General features: G+C 35.1%; 1 protein-coding gene across 2 annotated transcripts in view; it reads left to right on the top strand.

Moving 5' to 3' along the window:
• SPOCK3 (SPARC (osteonectin), cwcv and kazal like domains proteoglycan 3) overlaps positions 1-22,232 on the top strand; it is a 243,138-nt gene that overhangs the window by 105,531 nt on the left and 115,375 nt on the right. For both annotated transcript variants that reach the window (XM_067297890.1, XM_067297889.1), the window contains exon 4: positions 11,637-11,751. In XM_067297890.1, coding sequence (XP_067153991.1) covers positions 11,637-11,751 — 115 coding nt within the window. The remainder of the gene's footprint in view (positions 1-11,636; positions 11,752-22,232) is intronic.

Genomic DNA, 22,232 nt, shown 5'->3' with positions numbered 1-22,232 from the left:
TCTATATGTGATGCTGTGCTTTGGTGGTTCTGTATTATTTTTCCTCTTTCTTTCATAAATTTCTCTACAGTGGTAACACTACCCAAGCACCTTCTCCCGTATAGTTCAGTTTTGGCTCCTGACTCTGGTTCACTGGATAATAAACATATGTTGTTCTAGTTGTGGTTCTCAAATTGTTTCAGCTATTTATTCCTGTAAAATCAGCAAATGGCTTCTAAATTCTTACAGCTGTTTTAAAGAAAGGCTGTATAAAGGAGTTTTAATGAGGCTCAACTCAACCCACAGTATAAGATTTTTTTCTTGCTTTCAGTAGCAATGCTAGTTTAACCCCTCATTCCTGCTTCCCCTGCCATCCCTCTCTTATGTCCTCATCCAAGGTCTGTAGAGCTGCCATATATTGAATTGTCATAAAATAAATTAAAAAAGGTTATTTTTAACCTCAGCTAGATCATGGAATCAGGTAGCCATTCAGACCCACAAGCAGTTACATTAGCAAGGTGGAAGCATGGTACAGAATTACAGTGACTGGCTAGAGGGAGAGCACAAGAGCTTCTTAAATTTGCAGTATGCTGAGTAAAGGCTATGTGGAACTGTACCCTTAAATTTCTTAAAACCTGCTAAACTTTAGTCCTGCACATCCCTTCTGAGGAAGACTTAACTTTAGAGCCTTTCTATTCCTGTCTACTGTGCTTTGATGTCCCAGCTGACAGACTGGAGGCAGAGGTGCCATCAGTGCCTGAGGACTGTGTGCCTGGCAATGTTCTGGTGCGTACTAGTGCTGCTTCTTGTTTATGGGCTCGCTTAATGGTCTACTGATAAGGGACTTAATGGTCTCTTTCCTTTGCCATATGGATTTAATAAGAAAGTGTGTAAAATGGCCAACAGAGCTAGTCATCAAAATCATGACATTAGAGATCACATTACTTACAGCTCAGTGGTGATACCTTGAAGAGGAGGGGAAAGAAAAAGAATTAGCATAATAAATCCAATCAAAAAGAAAACAAAGAGGAAAAAAGGCTATGCTAATTTTTCTTGAACCTGAATAAAAGAATGACAGTTCTTTTAGCACATTTTAGATATTTGAAGTTGCCTTTTTGTCCTGCCACCTCTTTGACCCATTTGTATTTAGCCAAATTATGTTTAAAAACCTGTTTTTCTGCTTGTTTTCTGGGTATTTCTGCAATCTTGTTTATCCCTAGTTTACCTAAATATAACTCTTTACTAATTTTTAACTTAAAATATTGTAAAGAACATAAATCCAAGGACAAATAAGTTGCATACTGTAAGTAATTAACATTCGAAATTCCTGTTAGCACACTCTGCATTGTTGTATTTTTGTGGAGAGTACAGAGAGAGAACTGCAGGATTTCAGAATTGTGCCTGAAGATCTTGAGTAGCTAATGGAAATCGTGCTTTTATTTACCATCCATGAAACTATGAGAACCCAGTTTGACTTTTCATGTTAGAATGTGCATGACAGTAGGTAAAAACAATTTTATTATATGGACCTTGAGTATGTTTGATTGGAGAAAGTGAGGCAAAATAAAGAACAAATCCAGAAGTTACTTTCTGTGATCTTGTTTTAGAACTGTACTTTAAATATTTTAAATAGCAATAGAAAAAATGAAACACACACTTCAGTAGCATTTACTCTGCTTTTATATACTACATAATATGCAGATATATTCAGGTTTCTCTTCTTTTGCAGTATGTGTGCCACTCATTAATATATAATTTTGCCTCAGAAGAAAAGAGACACCATCTATCTTCATCTAGTAAACCTATTTTGCAAAGGAATTGCTGCCACTTCATTCTACTGTCTTTTTAATATATTTTGCTGTTGCTTGTGTCAAACTTATACTTTTGTGAGCTCTTCATTTGGAGAGAGCACCAGTAAATGGCACTTCCTTATGCTGTTGATGAGTGTCATCTCAGGTCTCATTTTAAATTATCAGGACTTTCTCACAGTAAGAGTCATCTCCAAGTCATAGGTTTTACGCTGACATCTCATTCATAAAAGTGTGTTCGTGAATGGAAACAAGCAGACTGCCTTATATATTGAAACATAGGTTATAAGATGGATAAATACGACTTTAAAAATTTCAAAATAGGAAAAATACTTCCTAAAACTTCAGAAATTATCTGTATAGGTCAGATAAAACACAAATACTGTTACTGTAAAAAATATTTGTGGCAGAATAAACCCAGGTTATTAGTAAATACTTGTTGGTATTCATTAGTTGGGTTTCTGTATTTATTTGCTAATACAAAAATAAATCGAAACTTTCAAATTGTTATTTTGAGTCAAAGTGCCTTTGCAGAGAAATGTCAGCCTTAATTTTGGAATATTCTGTTTGAAGTATTGCATACTCCTTCACTCTGAAGTTACTAACTTGAATCCTTATTTCAGATGTTCCCTCCTAGCTACTATCTACTCTAGCTGTAACATACAGAGAATATACAACTTCTTCGTCTTCTGTACTATGTGAGCTATTGACAGCTATGAGACAGGTGCATGCTCATAACTGACTGGAGTTGTAGACTTCTTTATTGCAAGCTAGTAACTGCAGAACATGTGAATTTCTGTCTGTATTCCCAAACTACAGGAATCTCTCAATTTAGAAACCTGAAATGTTTCATGCAAACATGAATCTAGGGATGCAAGAGAAGCCCTGTGAGGGAACATTATACAGTGATTTTTTAATGGAGTAGGTCCAGTTTCTTTACATTCATAATTCTGCAAACGATAAATTCTTATTTTTGCTTTTCTTTTTTCCTAAAGGCAGCTTATATCTACTTAGAAATTTTAGTTACTTTTGTGGTTGTTAGCTTTCAACAGTATTTTGTAAAATCCTTAAACAGTATATAACTAAAGCATTAGAGGTGTTCCTTTAACTTCAGTATTTTAAGCCCACAGAACTTTTCATAGACCCCTTGTCTGAGCCAGGATTTATACAATGGTGTGATTTTAGCTTTCGTGAAGCCTTTACAGAATGTATTTTATGTGGAGATCTACATTCAATTTTATTATGATTATTTTGTGTTATGCTAGACTTCTTTAAAATACACACACACACGTATATTGCTGATGTATTAGATACTTCATATAAATAGTCCACTGGGTTCTGTTTTACTTTCTGTAAAAAATTCAGAAGATAAAGTGGATTACATTCAAAAAATTTTTGTTTTTCTGATTAGAATGCCTGTCTTTATTTTAACATAAAAAGATGTAATCAAGTACAAAAATTGGCCAGTTCTTAGAGACTGAAATAACATCTTATTGCAAGTTGTTTTGCAGTAGCAGTCATCTTAGTATATGAGATAATAGTTTGGAGAAGTTTTAAGTAGATGTCTTTCTGCTGTTGTAGGAATGCAGACATTTCTTTCCACTGATTGTCTGAGCCAGAAAAATCAGAAGTCAGTTTTGATCCAGCCGGTATGTCTCTAAATCATGATTTAGTATTTTAGGAAAGGATAATTTAGTGCTCACCTGTTTGCTAATGATATATGTAGTGTTGTGAATTCTCAAATAACCATAAGCAGTTCTTTCTTTCAGCCAAATCAAGGAAGTAGACATTGTGCTTTAAAAAAAAAAAAAAGAAAGAAAAAAAAGTGCTTCACTAAAGTTGCTCAGATTTTGAAAGATGCCAGCTCAGTAGGTGCATGCATTTCTACTACATATATCTGTTTGAAATAAATATTTTGTAGATCTTCCCCTTTTTTTTCTGAATTTGTGTAGATATAACTAAGAGTAGCATTTGACTTTCATTTTGTAGACTCATTTACATCAGCTTTTGAACTGTGGGTAAGCTATTCTCTTGTAACCATTCAAGGAAGACCCACAAAAAAATTATTATGGGAATGTTTGTGAGGCAGAGCTCACAAATATTTCTGAGGGGAGAATTTCTTATAATTTAGAAATTACAAAAACATTACTGTTAACCATTCAAAAAAGAAAAATGCAGTTGGTTCTGATTGGGAACCTGGGCAACAATTGTCAAAGGTGATTAGCAATTTTGGGGTGCCTCACCTTTTGAGGACCAAAATAGTGATCTCTTAAAAGATACTACTAAACAGAGGAATGGACTGCTCAGTAGTTTCTACAATGTCTGAAGTTAGGCACCCAATATTTGAGAAATTCAGAATCTCTAATCACTTTTAAAATCTTGGTTGGAAAGTTTTATATTCCCCTCCCCCCCCAAAAAAAATATATATATATGCAGTATATAGGTATGCCTGATTTGAGGCTTCACTGGTTAGTCAGGTTGGAGACTTCTAAGCACATTTTTGTGCGTAGGCACTTCTTGGATGGAAGAGGAGCACCTTCCTTATACACAGCCACCTACTTGTTGAAGCATTTGCTCACAAGTTGGAAAGTGAATTTCTAGGCTGCCCTTAATGTTCGGCACCACCTCTGTTACAGTAATTAAACATGTATCTGGATTCCGTGTAAGCTGAAAATACCAACTTAATATTTATCTGTTCTGTCCAGCCCTCCCCGCTACCATTTCTGGAAATTGTGGTGGTAGGCTCCTGCTCATCTCTCTAGACCCAACACACTTCTGAGTGAGAAATTTAGGAGCTGAGAAATCACTGTTTCAAAATGGGGAAGTGAAGGCACTGACTGATTGATTTTAGATAGCTTCAGGAATGAGGTGGTTTATCAAAGCAAGCAATATGAATCATTCCCTTTTAGGTATCTATGTGCCTAGGGTTATAACTTAGGCATTTGACCTAATTTATTAATATTTTAGTTATAGCCTTTAGGTAATTTATGTTTCCCTCCCCTCCCAAATTAATGTAATTTGTTAGGCAGTTGTATTTCTGTTATTCCAGTGCATTTTGAAATGCCCAGATTCATCAATTAAATATTGTTAAACATATCTAGGAAATTTAATTCTCTAATAATTTGTCTGATAAATGTCTAACAACATAGTTAGAAATAATTCTAAATATTCTAATGATGATTGTATATGCTTGCCTATTGAGTTTTAAAGAAAGCATGTTGCTATTATATTTCTAAAAGCAGATTGCATTGTCAACATTTTCTGTGAGCAAGTGTCATTTTGGACAGTTGAATAAGAAATGTTTGAAGCTATACATGCTTTGTATGATGTGAATGTGAAATCTTCATATGCAGGAAGCAGTCAGCTAGCTCTTAAACTAGAGGAATTAATCCACTCATTGAACACTCGCAACATAGATTAGGTTTTGCTAAGCCTAGTAAGCAAAAGTCTAGCTGATTCTTATTTTGCCTATCGGTGATGAGTCATGAACTTTGGAGGAGGAGAACAGGAGAATTTAAGTCTGGAAACTTTGTATTTAACCTTTTTTCCCATTCATTTTACTGGGAATGGAGAGTGTAGTTGGGCACATATCAGAATGCACTTGACAGATTGTGAAATAATGGTACTTTACTGTGGTTTCTGCCACAGAGCTCCCGTTAAGAGGATTCCTATGTTAGGTATTGCTAATCTTGGTTTCTTATTACATTCTCAATGGAAATGGCATTCTGGCTAATATCAGTTTCTGGGATTGCTAGCCGTAAATTAACTTACAGAAGAGATGATGGGAAGCCTTACTGCATTGCTCTTCCAAATCTGAGTGGTAAATAAATAGATCCATTAGTAATAGTTGAATCAAGTTTTGTGTATAGTAATTGCTTCCGCAGGATGTGAGGATAACAAATCCATATCCATCTATTAAAAATCATCAGATGCTTCTAATTCTGTTCCATGATTTCTCAGCAGGGAGAGCAAATTAATTTTATTTTACAATTTAAATTTTTAGAGAAAAAGTAGATGTTACAATTTATCAGATTTACTCTCATAGTTAAAAAAGATGAGATATCACAATAAGATTCTTGCAAAATCATAAAAAATCATGTTCTGCATAAAAAATGGAATGGAATTCAATGGAATTCAATTATAATTTACTAATTTATTTCACAGATTAGGTTATAAAGCTGTAGTGCTCTGATTTACAGCTGTTCATTTATAACTTAAAAATTGCAACCAGGAACAATGCATGAGCTATCAGAATTAGATTCTGGTTGTCCGAATCATCCGAATTAGGCTGCAAATGTTAAAAAAATTGATAATCGCTTTTGATAATTGCTTTTGCTGTCATTATCTCGATGGTTAGCAGGTTCTAATAATATCACACATAATTTGGTAGTAGTGAATGAAACTATCATTTCATGACAGTGAAATATATGTTGCATCATTAGTTTGAAAGGTACCAGTTTATAAAACCAAGGATATTAATTGGGAACGACAGGTTGGAGACTAAGAAACATTAATAAGACCTCACTTACACCTTTCAGTATGATTGTTCTCTACCCGAAACAGTATGTAGCTTTCACTGTTACAGTTCTGACATTAGTGTCAGCAAACACCAAAAAGGGAGGGAAGTTTAGCAAAATGAGATAAATGGAAGGTGGGAACCTGCCTTCTAATCAGGCTTGCCCAGGCCCAGGCCTTGGGCTAAGTGTTTGTTCCCTGCCTGAAAAAAGAGGACATTACAAACCTTGTAAGTAATATATTTGCTGTGAGAATTATTGACAGTATTTTGAAAGTGTGTGTGTGTGTATGTATAAATAAGCCACTGCAATTACTGAAAATTATTAGTATTAAAGACTGAGAAAACAAATGTAAAGTAAAATTTTTTAATTTAGTTACATGTTTTTAATCTCCAGTTAGGAGTTCAAACTACTTACAATCATAGCTTCAGAGGTACAATATTTTATATATCACTGAAGTGAAAATTTGCTAAATCTACAGTGTTTGCAGTAATAGCTTTGTGAAAAAAATCAAACATACGCATTGTATACCTGTGGAAAAAAATACACAGATAAATTTTGTGCCACAACAACTGCAGTTTCTGGCACCATTTTTTTCTGTATATTATTCCCCGGATTGCTAAGCTACAGTGCGAGTGCAAACAGATATTGACACTTTTCAAGTACTTGACTTACCATATTCCTGAATTCCATATTTTTATGCAGTGATTTATATGGTCTGTCTCTTTCTGTTGTAAGATACTGCGGCTTTTCAAAAAAACATGTCCAAGGGCTTAAGTTCTTCTGTTGCTTCTATATCACTAAAGCTGGTTCAGTAACTAAGAAAATTTACCAAAAAAGCGTTTGAAAAATTGAGGCCATATATCACACATGAAACAAAAAAAGGAGTTCTGTAGGGGGTTCACAGCTGACAAAAAAGTAGTAGTCTGGCAATTCACTGAGCTACTTGATGCCTGTGGCATGTCCATGAGTGTTGAACATGCCATTGAATCTAAAGGTGACCGTGTTAATTTAGCCCTCACGGCCCTGCTGGTTTATGCCCTCAGATTACCTAGTAGCCCCTTTACTAACACAGCCTGGTAGCCATGCTTGCTCTCTTATGAATGAATGCCATGCTTGAATTGCTCAAGAGTCTCCTGCAATGCAACAGCTATAATAATCCAATCAGCAAACACTGGCAGATTAAATTTCTGTAAGTGTGAAATTTGGATAAACTCCAGAATTGAGTGTATTTTCTGGCTTCTATTCTGCTTGGTATATATAAACCTCTAGTAGAAGAAGGCCCGGTCTAGTCCAGGAAGTGGTTTCCTTTGGAGATGTTCAATGCAGTTCTCATATTCAGACTCACCAAACAACTCTTAGCTCTAACGGGCTGCCTGTGGGAATTGAATGAATTCATGGATACATGCTTCAAGGTCTGTTTGGTAAAGAAGGCATCTAACGTCCCTTAACATTCTTCACTTCTCTGAAGCTGGACAAAGCTGACAAGACAAAGTTTTATGTGTCTTGTAAATACACATGTGCACATACACAAACACAAGGTTTTTTTTCTGTATTTCACTTTGCTTTACGAAACAAACCCTGTCTCTTAAAGAAACAGCCAATCCTAACAGAATTCTGTATTTCATAGTAAATACCACAAACAATATACTTAGACACAGACTGCATTATCAGTTAGCTGGATTTAGCAATAAGTTCTTCCTTTTTGTAAACAGTTATTTTTTGTAAAGAAAATTATTAGAGGAAAAAATGGACAGAACGCAGCTTAGTCTGAACATGGTTGCTTTGCAGATAGTTTGTTGTCTGCACAACTTATTTCTATCATTAGGTTCTCACCAGTAGACACCTGTCACTTTCATTTAAAAGGTGCAATTTGTAAGTGAGGTTCTCCTCAGAAATATGGTTTTAACACATAATTCTGAACAGCTTGGTTTATGTTAGGTGGAAAATATCTGTTAAGGAACCTGATGGAGAATCAGTACCCAATGCAATTCTTATGGTCTCTTTTGCTTCCCAACAGATTTTCTCTCTGATAGTTTTCTCACAATTTAGTGCTTCCTTCTATCAATACTTATGTGTTTAAGGCTATTTTCTAATTTGGTCTTCTGGTTAGATCTCTGGGACTTGCATTGAATTTTAAAACTTTAAAATACTTTCAATTTCTTACATGTGCTTTTTTTGGAATCTTCAACTCTGGCCCCTGAAGTTCTTTTCTAGGAATAAAGTTATTCTGATTTCATCAATAAAAAAGGTTCCTTAGCTTGCTACCCATCTTCATATTGCCATAAAAAAAAAAAGTGATACTCAGGACTGTCTCTGGATTCTAAAGTTGGGTTCTGCCTATAACAGTCCCAGAATGACATATTACGGCTCACTAAATTTTGAGGGTCATCAAAATACATCTTTGTAGTCCCAAGAACTCAAGAAATACCTGCTTTAATTGTAGTCAGGGAATGGAATAATTACGTGACCTCCTCCATTCATTCCTTTTCCTGAAATACTCATGTTCCCTGCTTAGTACTACATTCAGCATCTTTAAATGATTCCCGATTGCTCCTGCTCATGTATTTTTATTCCATTAAACTATTCAGTTTTGCAAAAGAGCATTCTGCCTGACTCAAGGCAGAGAAAATATTTGCCTTGGACGTTAAAATCTAAAGTATCTAGGAGAAGGATATTGAATACTCTCTCCTTAATTTCAACTCTAATTCTGTTATCCTAGTTCAGTCATTTATTGCTGCATTTCCTTCCCATTTGTTGAGAGTTTTTGTAGTCAGACTTATTATCTATAGCAGAATGACTCATATTGTGGATTTATGGCTGTTTTGTTGTAGAAATAAAAAGCACCTGAAATAGGACAGCATCTATCTCTGTCTGTCTTACGATGTAAAGATCTTTCTTTCCAGTCTGCACTGAATTATTATTATATTATGATTCTATCACTTTCCGGTTTTGTTGATAATATGATGTATATATTATACACAGTTGAATATGTTGTTAAGAAGGAAATAAAAAAACCTGAAAAAGTCACTGCTTCAAACTATATTTAATCATACTTAGCACCACACAATCATCTGTCAAAACTGTAATTAATGATCACCCTGGTTCTTATTTCTTGGCTGCTTGCTTAGTCAGCCTTACATTAACAACACTTGACAGTTTAAACTGATAAATCACATACAGTTGTGGTTAAAGGTTTATTTTTGATCATGAATAACAGAAGAAACAAAAGCTTCCTTTCAGAAAACATGTATACAAATACACATTTTATTTAAAAAAAAAGTGAAAAAGAGGGGGAAAGAGCATTTCTGAACATGTAATTAAAGGCTGGACAATAATATGTTAAAATGAAGAAGAGGAAAACTAACTTCTGGTTGTTCACAGCTTTCTTATTGATTTTGCGATTTACTCACTAATACAGGATTTTTAGTGGTGTTTCTTTGAGCTAGGCTTTGGTGTAAAATTTCTAAGTTTTTTTTTTTTTAAAGGCAAATTTCAAAAAAGAAAAGAAAAGCCCTTCCATGTGGAATGATAAGGAGACCCTTGGAGTCCAAAAGCTAGTTTTGGAATATCTAGCTCTACTTGAAAGACTCTATGGAGGTCAGAGAAGGGAGAAGTTAATTGTTCCTTGTGAGAGCATAAATTGTCAGAAAGTTTAGACCTTTCTGTATTGTCATGTAGGCGTGCTTACTCAATAAATATGCTATACAAATTTAATGTTGAGTAACAAAATATTTAGCTTTTCTGGTATTGTAGCCAGAAACTAGTATTTGTAATTCATGCTGAGTGTGGATTAAAGACCAAAGGACCGGCTACAAAAAACAGACCTAGAAAGCTATAGATAGAACTTGTATCTAAGGAATGACAGACCTTGAGAACTGGAATAACAAAAGTCTCATTTGTTCTTCTTCCCTAGCTTTGTCTTCTTTTTATACTTTATCTTTTTTGTTACTGGCTTGACTTTGCTCTTCTTTCTTATTTCATACATCTCATTTTCTGTTGCTTACAGGCTGTGGAAAACTTTCTGATTTCCTTCCTTCCTTTATTAACTTTCTTTTCTTCTCCTTCTAGCAGGATTTTGTTTTAATTGGGTAAAGAGCTCTTTAGGAAACTGGAAAATGCTGATTCAAGAACCAAGAGTTGGTCAGTGCCAGCAGCCTGGCTGGGTTGAGTCATACAAATCACTTACCTGCATATTGTAGTGCACTTCTTCTTTGACTAAAATCTCTTCTGAGTTATAAATTCTGAAAAAATTCAGACAGTGTCACTGTTGACCATTTAAGAATACTGAATTGGAAGAACCCAGCTGTATCTTAGTGAGCAGGCAAGAGAAACTAGTTTTGAGGTAAAAATACCTGTATTTGGGGATTATGGTGGAGTAAGTGGCAACTGTTAAAAGAATGTCGTGATGAGTACTTTATTAGCTGCACAACAGCAGAACCTAGCCAATGGGTGTTCTTCCTCTTCTCTATGTTAATTTGCTTAAGGACCAACATATCACCATTTATATCTTATCGAACTGTTACTGTGTGATGTTGCTTAGTACATGGCTTTTCTCATAGTAGGAATGACAAGAAATGGTTTGAGGAGGAGGAGTGTACTTTTTTATTAGCATCCTGGCTCACAGCTTTTAAAAACATCTTGCATCTGGCAGATGTGGCAGCTGACATCTGCATGAACAAATGCTCCACACTCCTAATCAAAAGTCATTTACCTTTCTAAATTCATTTTCATTACTTTTTGGCAAACAGTTTTCTTGTGATTTCAGACATGTTGAGGCTTCTGAGCTGTAAAACTTACTATAAACCTAATTCTGTTTGGAAGTAACATCACTGAGATGGAGAACTGTAGGCAACAGAATCCAATTCCAAAAGTGTTTTCTCTGGCAAGTTGACACTGAATGATATGGTGGACATGCCAGCTTCCTACGAGTCTGCAAATTCTAGTATCAGAAGAGTGTTTTCAGCTACAGTGAAAACTGCCAGCCTTTGATTGCCATTGTTACAAATGCTGACTGGGGAGAGCTGCGTAGGGTACTTAGGATTTTTATAAAAAGTAACAGTGGGATTGTATGAAAGTTTACAGATTTCTTTTAATGTTTCATGAAGATCTGTTTTCCTTGGTAGGGAATTTTGCACAGTTTAGTTTGGTGTATCATTGAATGTGCTGCATTTTATCCTGATGAAAATCAGAGCCATGCAGTCTGGCATGCTGTACAAGTAGCAGGCCAGCCCTCTCCTACATAATTGGTGTGTCTTATGTGTGTGATGGGTTTTTTATTTTTAATTGTATGTTTCTAGATAATTTGTTAACAATTTTCTAAAATTATTTTTAGCTTTAGATCCGGCTAAAGATCCATGTTTAAAGATGAAATGCAGTCGCCATAAGGTCTGTGTTGCACAGGATCAACAAACTGCTGTTTGCATTAGTCACCGAAGGCTTACACACAGGTAAATACTTTAAAAGTTAATCCTACAGACTGTCTTATAGTTTTCATGACTGACTGTAAACCATAAATATATTATAATTAGTTAAGTTATTTAACAACATTTGGGCAAGGTAGGAGTGGATCTTAGAAGTAATTATGCATGCATGATTTGATTTGATTGTTTAATATTTGATTTTTTGACAGTATGGTAAACTAAAGGTTGTGCATATCTAAATAGCATAAGCTGCCGATATAACTACATTCAAGGAAATACCAACTGTACCAGTAATAAATAAATATAATGATTGTGATAGTGTCCTGCTGCTATACATTACTTGGACTCCATCACTACTTATATAAAACTAGAACATGCAGAACTGCCTGTTAAACTATTACCTGTTTTTCTGACTGCACTCAAACCCTATCTAACATTGTCAATTCTGAAAAGACAGTGCAATTGTTTGAACATGTTTAGATTTCTGGGAAGTATTACACGCATCACTGGAAACAGTGAACAATAAAGTTAAGTCTACATGCAGCAGGTAAGTGCTGAAAACTTTCTTAGACTAGGTGAAGCTGCATACAGTTGTTCAATTACTGAATGTATTGATGTTTGCCTTCACACCTGTATTATTCTTCCCACAGTCCTTGACGTTCTGTCAGAAAGATATTTTTTTAGGAGGTAGAGCCTGCCTGAATATAGTACAAACTCATAATGGGAAAAGTTAGGCATGGCAGTAACTTGATGATTAGCCATTGTAGTAAGCAGTGCAAGTCTTGTCTTGTAAACTACATTAAACCATTCTTTACATACCTATCCTGAGCCAGGACAGGGATCTCATGCTTAGATCCCCTTATTCTGCCAGACTGTCAGGTTCAAGGAGAACTTCATTGCTTTGTGCTTTCTTCCTAAAGAGGTTTCATCATGCCTTCTGTGGTGCTTCTGTAGTGTGGTGACGTGACAATATGAATAGCATATTCACAAGCACTGTCTTGTACGCTGGTCTCTCTACCTCTGTGTAAGTTCTTTAGCTCAAGACATGCTTTTGTTGCAGCGGAATATCTGAAAGAAATAGGCAAAGACACAAAAAATTTCAGAATGTTGTGCACAGCCAGTAAGGCTCACCCTTTTTTTCAAAAAGGTCACTTAGTCCGTGATTCCTTGTTTTCTAACTGATAATAGAGTAGATCTATCTATTGACTTTTCTTATTATTATTGTGAATGCTTTCACGCTTAAAGGAATTGATAACACTGCATGTAGTTTCATGAAAACTTGCAGATATATTGAGTGAGAAGTATTTTTTAATTAAATGCCTATATTTTACTATAAAATTAGTCATCTTTATGCTTTTTAATTTTTATATCTACTTCATTAAAAAGAGGGAGAATGTTTTGAGTATATTCCTAAATATTTAATGATAATTTTAATGAAATGACATGAAAATTAGGTGCAAGAATTATGATTTCATGTTTTAAAACTGTTTTGTAATGGAACTGCAATCATTTTTTAGGATAAATCAAGGTGTCAAGTATGTTATTTTTAATAAGATCAAATATAGAAAGAATTCCACTCATAAATTTAGCAGAAGGAAAATATGTGGATGAAATATTAAAAATAGTAAAACTTTGGTGTACAAAGTGGAATTGAATAGTCTTTTCCACAAAGTTCAGAAGTATGCTAGTTTTCAAGTTGCAGTTCTGGCTTTACAGCTTACAGCAACGTTTTGCTACAGGCTTTCTTGCTATTCAGTCTTCTCATGAAACATTTGAAATAGTGTGACATAAAGCTTCAGGACAGACCTCAAAAATCCTTACCTAGTATGAGGGGCAGATGACTTTTGCAGCATTGTGTTTGTCTTTGCATGACTTCAAAACTAGTCCCTGCATCTCACTGTCCTTTTCATAGTCTTGTGGGTCTGGGCAGGCCTATGGTTTGCTATTTTTTCAATTTCCATGGCAGCAGAGATGATAGTTTCCCATCTTGAGTCTTGAGATGTTGCACATGGGGCTTGTTTCTTTTACTAGGAGACTGTAAAGATGGCAAATCCTCTTCTAGCCAGCTTCTACAGTGCCGCAGTATCCTGACGCAATGAGCTTCATTTATTTACTGTCCTGTAAAAACTGAACAGTGCTTGAAAAAAAGATTGGCAAAAGTGTTGTAGATCACTGGTTGTGAGAGCAGCTTGGTATATCAGTGCTTTAGAAAGTATGGGCGCATTGTTAGAGGTTCCAGGTTTATGTTGATAGCAGAAAGTTAGCTGCATTTGCATCTCTGCTGGTAATAACTGTGTTGGAAGCATTGGTCTGTGTACTGTATTCTTAGTTGTGTGCTAAGAAAAAAGAGGAAGTACTTTTTAAGAGAGGGAAACATGCAGTATGTATATATTGATGTTATTCATCCAAATACTTCTATGTGGCTTGCTGTGGGAATGGAGTAGCTAGTGCCTACACTAGATTGAATGATAAACAGATCATTCAAAGTCCAGTATAAAATAGAATTTTTCACTGATTCTATGAAACTCCAGAGATTGATAGTAACTTTTGCGAAAATGGTGTCTTACAATCCCTGTGTGCTTTCACATTTATCTTTATGGGTTAAATGATAGGCATTATGGGAGAAAAAAGATAAAATATCTCTACATGCAATAATGAAATGCTTCAGAATATACCTCTTTCAGTTACATATACACCTTGTAGAATACTGGAGTGTTGGTTTGCCAGTACTGTGATACGGTGATGTGAAAGTTATGGTCACAGGCAGGCTGTCATAAAAATTTGCCTACTTTATTTTTTCAATCACTTTCAGGAGATTTAATTATTTGAATCTGTTGTACTGAGAACAGCTAGGAAATATGAGCTCACTCTTGTGAGCTTGGGGAAGAGGAAGCAAGATACTTCAATATACAGTCGGAAGAGAGCTGGACAGGGAAATTTAAAGGAGTGAGTCAAAGGAGGAGGATTGCAGGTAGGTAATTTGTAGGTGTACTCTTTATATACTCAGAGCAGCAGGTGGTCAAGATAAAACCTTAATTCTTTGTGCTTTTGTGGTTGCCATTTTGAGCAAAGAAAGAGAGGAAGAATTTGTGGTGACATCATAGCATGGAGAAACTCAGGGAAAGCTGATAGCTAGCCAGGCCCAGAAAAGTTTAAAAAATTAGTCCAGCGACAAGCTATCATAGATTTGCAAGTCCAGATAAATACTCTTAACTTTGTCATATATTTGAAACAGACAGTTATAATAGGAAGTGACACATCATTTAATTTGCTCTAAAAATAACATCCTGTGAATCATAGGCTATTTTACTAAGCCAAGCAGTGTACAGATAAAGTTCTAAGCAAATAAGTTAGGTGTAGGTGTAGAGCAGGACTCCTGAAAACTTGAAAAAGGGAGTAGAGTTGCAATACAGCAGAGTACTTAAATGTAAGCAGAACGATAGGCATGTTTGTAGTGCTTTGGTTTCAGGAGGACTGCCTTTAGTGAAATTCATTCTGGATACTGCTTGTTTGTCAAAGCAAAGATGTTTAAGTCTAATATGTGACAGAAAGAAAGAAAGAAAGAAAGAAAAAAACCCCCATCTATTTCTAATTCAAATGTTTCTTGCTGCTTTTATCTCAAATCAGCTGCAGCAGACAAATTACAAATGAGGTCAGTTCTGTTGAGACCCAGTCATTAGGCAGTCCATTCCAAGACTTGACTGTTTACTGTGCAAGAAACTGGCAAAATGTTGAGTTGCTTAGTAACATTTAGAAATGTATTTTGTTTATAAGCTGTGGAAATGCAGAAAATTGTAACACAGTTTTGGGCCAAAAATCACTATCCAAGTAAATCTGAATGTCCTTGGTATGTTAGAACCTAGTGACTAACCTTATATTGATTGATCCTAGTGGAATCTGATAAAATATAAAGTCTCTTTTTCAATAAGCGAAAAAAAATGTGCAGAGTAGAATTCACTGGATACATTACATAAATCAACACATTAGATAGGTGAGTCATTTTTCTAGGGCAAAGTAGGCCTATCCATGTTCTGAATTCCATGCCATACATCATGCTTTGTTTTCTTTGCCCACATGTTATGTAGGTCCTGCAATGCTTTGCATTGGTTTGTTAATGTAAAATGTGCAAGTCAATGCAATAGTTCTCTGTTGCGGAAGAAATAGATCTCACTTGTCTGTGGCATGTTGTATCTATGGCTTGCTGGAAAAAATTAAAATGCCTAAAGCCCCACAGTTATTATTTGCATAAGGAACCATAAGGAACCACAACTTGTTCTTTCTATTGTTTTTTCGGTCAACAACTTCTCTCTCTCTCTCTCTATTTTTTTTTCTTAGGATTCAGAGTAGGAAAGAATAGTAACGCAATTCAGATATTCAAAATCCAGTCCTTTTATTCCACATTTTATGTATAGGAAGTCTTTAGGGAAATATTTAGTAATTAAGGATCATTGGCTTGTGAGTATGCCTTTATATTTTATTTTCTTTCTCTTTGCAGACTATGACTTATGCTCGTTTATAGTCCCATCCTTGTCTTGTTTTTGTACTGTTGTTTTTTCTTCTTTACAGTAGCAGCATGTACCTCCATCAGTTTAAGAATGTAGGTAACACGTGCATAAGAGGAAAGAATTGCCTGTTGTATAGATGCACAGCTTTTTGGATCATCTTTAACAGTAACTGATATCCAATAAATACTAACTAACCAATAGATTCTGATGATATGAGCAGTTCTAAAAATTTAATCCATTTTATTAAAGATTAATGTAGAAGAGGTGACTTGATCACAGTAAAAGCATTCCAATTACAGAATATGATTTGCCAGGACAAAGACAAGAAGTAACAGAAGGAATTTGAGTTTTTAGCCAGTTTCTAAGAAGAATTCTGTGTGTAGCCAGAAATAAGAGGAACAGAACTGACAAAAAAAAAAAATTACTTGTGCCCCATCTTGAAAAACATCCAAGGGGGGATGATTATCATGTATTTGCTTGTTAGATGCTTACTAGATTTGCTTACTAGATGGCAATTAAATATAAGGCTTAAGGATCTTCCTAAAGGTAGAAATGAAAACCGTTCCAGCTGTTCTGGTAAATTTTCTATGCCATAGTTTCCCTGCCAAAGTGACTTGTATTCCACCTGTGAAGTGCCAGACTGGTGATTTTGCATTCAATCCCAGCTGCATTTAAAGCAAGGTCTGTTTAGTCAAGAGTAACAGTAATTCACTAGTCATGGACAGATGTCATAACAAGCAGGCATTTAACTAAGTTAAATCAAATAAAATTATAACTGTTCTTGTATTAGAACTCTACAAGGCAGGTTTCAGAGAAGTGTGCAGATTGGACTTGTATAAAATGTGAAGCTCAGTAGGAGACAAACAGTGTAAAGGGCCCAATGATATAGCATTCACTAGTCTAAGAATTAAAGAGTGAGTGATGGGTGCTGTCTGAGTAAAAGGTTTCCTCTGTTTTTTCTTAAGAGTTCTGCAAAATGCATGTAGCTTTAGGGAGAATTCTTCCCTGCCCCCAAGCCTGTGGGGAACAAGTCCTGAATTTAGTGATTAACTGAAGGTGTCTAGTATTCTTGCTTGTGGGTGCACTCTTTAGGTCACCGCATGATTTCACTATTAAAGCATGTTAAAGAACATCACTTTATTATAGACTCACAGAAGCTAATAGCTGTAAGAAATGCTGTATCACTTAATCCATCTAACTTACTAAGGTAGGATATTTGGACAGTTTGATAGATTTTGTGTTAGCACTTAATCTTATTACAGTTTCCTCTAAGCTTTTGGGTTAAATAACATTTCCAAGTGCTGATTTGGTTCAAATCATTGGTTGATCTAGTCCATTATCTTGCTTTGGACTCCTGCCCTTTGACAATGTTTTTGAAGAATGTTGGAAACAAGGAAGTTGAAAATTTAATTTAACTACTTATTTTTATGAGCCTGATTACCAAAAGTCCTTCTTCCATGACTGTGTTCACCTTAACACTGTAACATGAGGAAAATGTTCCATCTCATCTTTGAAATGATGGATGCTGGGCCCTGAAACATGGGATTGGGTAACCTTTCCCTGTGATGGATGATGAGATAAAAACCCAGAGTAAATTTCAAGTGCTACAGGACTGTAACAATGATTATACTGAGAAGGTGAACTGGAACCTGTTCAGTTCCCGTTCTGTGGTACTGCATGACTGAAGAGATAATGTCCCCAGGCATAAAAAGTGACTAAGTCCAATTTGTGAGAGGCACATTGGATAAGAAGAGAGTGTTTGTATGTGTGTACACAGAAATATATATGTATATATCACATGTACATGTATGACATTTTCAGAACATCATACTTTGAGATTTGAGGTGTTTTACTATGACTGTCAGTTTACAAATGTTAGAGACTAACAAGTAACATGAGTGCCAGATTTTCAAGTTATAAATACATTTTCAACTTTTGGTGAGGCTTTTATCACTTTTGAAGATGGGGGTTAATCCCCAGTCATATTTAATCTTTTCAAAATTTTCATTTTAACTCTCTTTATCAATAATGATTTTAAAACCAGTTTTCTGAAGGATGTAGATCTCATTCTCAGAAATAATCTGGACTCTCAGAAATATAATTTACATTCCAAGGTTCCTCACAAATGTTTTCCATACATTTGGATATCAATTAAGTGTTAAAATATGAAAAGCTAAAAATGAAGGTTAGGCTTGAGACATAGTTGCATAAAGGATGCACAGACTGGCAGTGAGCTTCCTTTGGAAAAAACAGTTTAAAAATAGGTTAAATGTAAAGGTTAAATTTGGTAGATGAAAATCAGTCTTAAAAGACTGTAGATTTTGTAGATCAGTTCACTGTGTTTTAAATGATGTCTATGCATTTAAGCAGAGAATAATGACAATGATATTTGTGCTGTAGATATTCCTTCTGGATTCTGGTTTTCTGTGCCCCTCTTGAAACCACGAATGCATCAAGTGATGAAGAGGTCATTTGTTTCTCTGAAGAAATAATATTTTTTTGCTGTTTTTCATGGATGCTGATTCCTTTGTTAGCACTTAACTTCTTCCCTAATATATGAATTATAAAAACAAAAGAGTTTTCAATTTAGACCTACTGCAAGTAAGTTTTTGATTTAAAAAAAATGCAAATTGTAATTGCAAATCGGTAGTTGTCTTAAGTAATCAGAGCAGTTTTGAAAGAGAGTTTTTAACCATAAGTCGCAACAGCCTCACTCTCATTCAGTTAGAGAAAAAAAGGAAAAGAAAAGAGAATAAGAAAAACTGACTTTGTAGCTTTTCTGTATCTTTAGGTGCTGCAGCTTTTTATTACTATTTCAAGAAAAAAAGTGAAGCAAAACAAAGGATTTGCTTTGGGCAGATTGTGCAAAAGTTGCAAACGCCACTATTTAGGATGTCATCATTTCACATTATAACACTGCTGAAGAAGGCCAGCTGGTGCAGTTAAGTCCCTTATTGGAAATTTTAGTCTGATTCATTACTGTGATTTGTGGTTGTATACAGAAACGCTTAATCATTCTTATGCTCCAAGCTGTATTGAATCTACTGAAGGCTTTCTGTTTCTTTGCATAATTTGTGCTGCCAGTCTGCCAGCTTGGCAGTGTTTCAAGCTTGTTGTATTATCTGTGTTTGTTTGCCCAGGAAGTGATGCTGCACGTAGGCTGATTTTACAGTAACTCTTTTGTAATAGGCTGATGAGCAACACTACTTCATTCACAACGCTAACATTATATAGCTTTGATTAGTCCAATTATTGTGTAAGTATGCCATTGTGGTTGTCCTTACACTCTACAATGTACTAAAAAGAAATTTGCTTAGCCATGGCTTAATTGAACTTGTTGAGAAAATAATCTGGACTTTTATGTGCTTAAAAGAGAGGTTAAAATGTGAATATTTTGGAGTTTTTATATGCTGCACAATTTAATTTATTGTAGAAAAAAATGAAGCTTCTTTGCTAGCAGTTTCATTGCCTTTGGGAAGAAGAAAGGTGACTACCACTGTGTATCATCTGTAATATCAATTGTAAAATACCCGATACAAATATTTTTAAATCAATTAGTGCATAATTTGGGAAGGGTGAAGGTTCTGTCTTTCAATGTTTTTGAAATACCCAGCTGAAATGGAACAGAATAAAAATTCAGGATGATTGTATGTGAGGAGTTCTTTTACAGGTTTTAAAGTTTTCATGTGCACTTGGATCAGATTGTAATTAGGTATTCTTATTACTGACTAGAATCAATTCTAATGCATTTAATTTTCTGTGAAGGCCTTGCTGTATAAGTTTGTCCTTATAGGCTCGTAACACATCTGTTGTTTCACATACATACTGGTGGCGAGCAGACTGTTAAGAGTGTGAAATTGGGTGGGAGGAGCTTTGTTCAGGGAACAGAAATCATTCTACTAATTTGCATTTGTGAAAACAATACCTTTTCGGTTTCCAGTGGTGAAAAAGCGTGTGTCATCACAAAGTGGAGTATGTGCTTGTATTGGTACTTTTATATTAAAATGTAATACTGCTTTTGGAAACCAAATAATCAGTGAATTTAATGATATAATAGTAAAGGTGTCAAGAGTCATTAAATGTTTGTCCTTGTTTTGCATAGTTGCTCGTATATGTTTTCTCTTGTATCTGGTAGTATTACTGTATTTCTCTCTCATTTGAAACCAGACACCAAGAACTTTTTCATGTGTACAGATTGTCAAAGATGTTTCCTTTATAAAATAATGTAGTCTGCTACTAGACTTATAGAAATGGCACCTTCCACAGACCATATGTTCTGTATCAGATCCTTACTGCCTAAGAAATCTTATTTATCATTTTGTAGTTCAACCTAAATATTAGAACACTTATACCATTCAAATACTTTTCCTAAAACCCTTATGCAACTTCTGTATTAGCAAGTAATAACAAATAATGATAATTAAAAAATTCTTATAATCACAATAAAGTTAAGCCTGGATCTGAACTTCCTGAACCTGTGGGAGCCACTGCCTCATTTCAGGCAGTATCTGTAGTCAGTTTGGTGATACTTTGGGTTTATTGCGCACGTGCAGACCACCTGTAAAGTGAATGCACCTTAGAGTCTATGTCCGGAAATTTCAGACAAATACTGAGTTCTAAAATTCTGTCTAGACATAACTTCTGGGTGGTGAAAAAAAAAGGTTGTACCTGAAAAAACCTAGACTCATGGTAGCCCTAACTCCAGTGTGCTCTGGTTCAACTCCTTTGAGGCAGACTTCTTTCAAGTACAGACCATCATTGATGTATTTAAAATCTAAGGACAGATAAAATCCTGGGATAATATTTATATAAGTGTTTGATAATAGTAGGATGCTGGGTTTTATATAATTGCAAAAATGCACAGATTCAGGATATATCATAATTTTATAGATTGAATTGTTACTTGAAGTTACAGGTATAATTGAAATAGCTTAATATTTGTAGTTATAATAGAAATACTTTACCAACAGATACAGCCTTGCAATTCCTAGCCTGTTCCATTGAGCATGTCCAAAGAATATACAATAAAATAAGTCTCAATTCTCTCCTCTCTCCAGACACCTTTACTCAACTAACTAAAGGAATAGAGAGAGGACCTTACTGCCAAACTAGTTCATAGTACCTATGGATCAAGATATCCAAGGTTATCTGCTTATAAAACATACAGTAATCAAGACTTAATTTTTCAACTGTGCTTTAAGATGAATTAATTCTTTGTGTTTTTGAGTGTGACTGCGTGGATGCTGACGTCATTTGTCTATTCTGTCTTCTAATTATTATTATTCCTTCATAAACTGTAGATGAACTTTAATGTAGTAATGAAGTAAAAACTATTGCAAAAATACTACTGTTTGAAACTTTGCAATAATGTCTCTGAGAAAGAGAGAGGGCAGTATGTCTTTGTCAGAGTTTTGTATGTAAAATAGTAAGTTTTATTGTAGTTAATGAATTACTTTGTCAGCTGATGGTCTTACCTCATAGATATTTCTGAGAGCATTTGCATGTCTTGAAGGATGAATTTGCCTTGACTTTGCCTTCACCCCTTGTATGTTTGCTTCTGTTGAGTGTTTGTAGTACTGAGATTTGCATACTTCTGTAAGTGAATTTGAAGCTTTGATGCCTGTATTCATCACTAGTCAAATTCATGTTCTAAGCTTGTGATGTTGGGGCTTTGCATTGGTACTTCTACATTTTTTTAAAGAAAAACCTGAACATCTCACCACTGCCCCCTGACAACTCATGAGTGCAAAGAAGAGAGATAAGAGGAAAGAGTATCTAAGAAGAGAATTATTAAACTGGGGAGTAGAACAATAGAAATACCACTTCAGGAAACAGGTATCATAAGGGAGTGAATAATTGTTTTTGAATCTTTTAGGCATGCTACTGGAGTCTGTAAAAGGCCATGTGAAGACATGAATGCACATCCTAGAAGATCAGAATTAAATCCCCTGACCATGGAGATCATAAAAGAAACAAGCTTCTAAGTTGCAAAGTAGGATATAA

Source organism: Apteryx mantelli, chromosome 5, assembly GCF_036417845.1.
Source record: "Apteryx mantelli isolate bAptMan1 chromosome 5, bAptMan1.hap1, whole genome shotgun sequence".
NCBI lineage: Eukaryota > Metazoa > Chordata > Aves > Apterygiformes > Apterygidae > Apteryx > Apteryx mantelli.
This window is presented reverse-complemented; position numbering and strand designations above follow the sequence as displayed.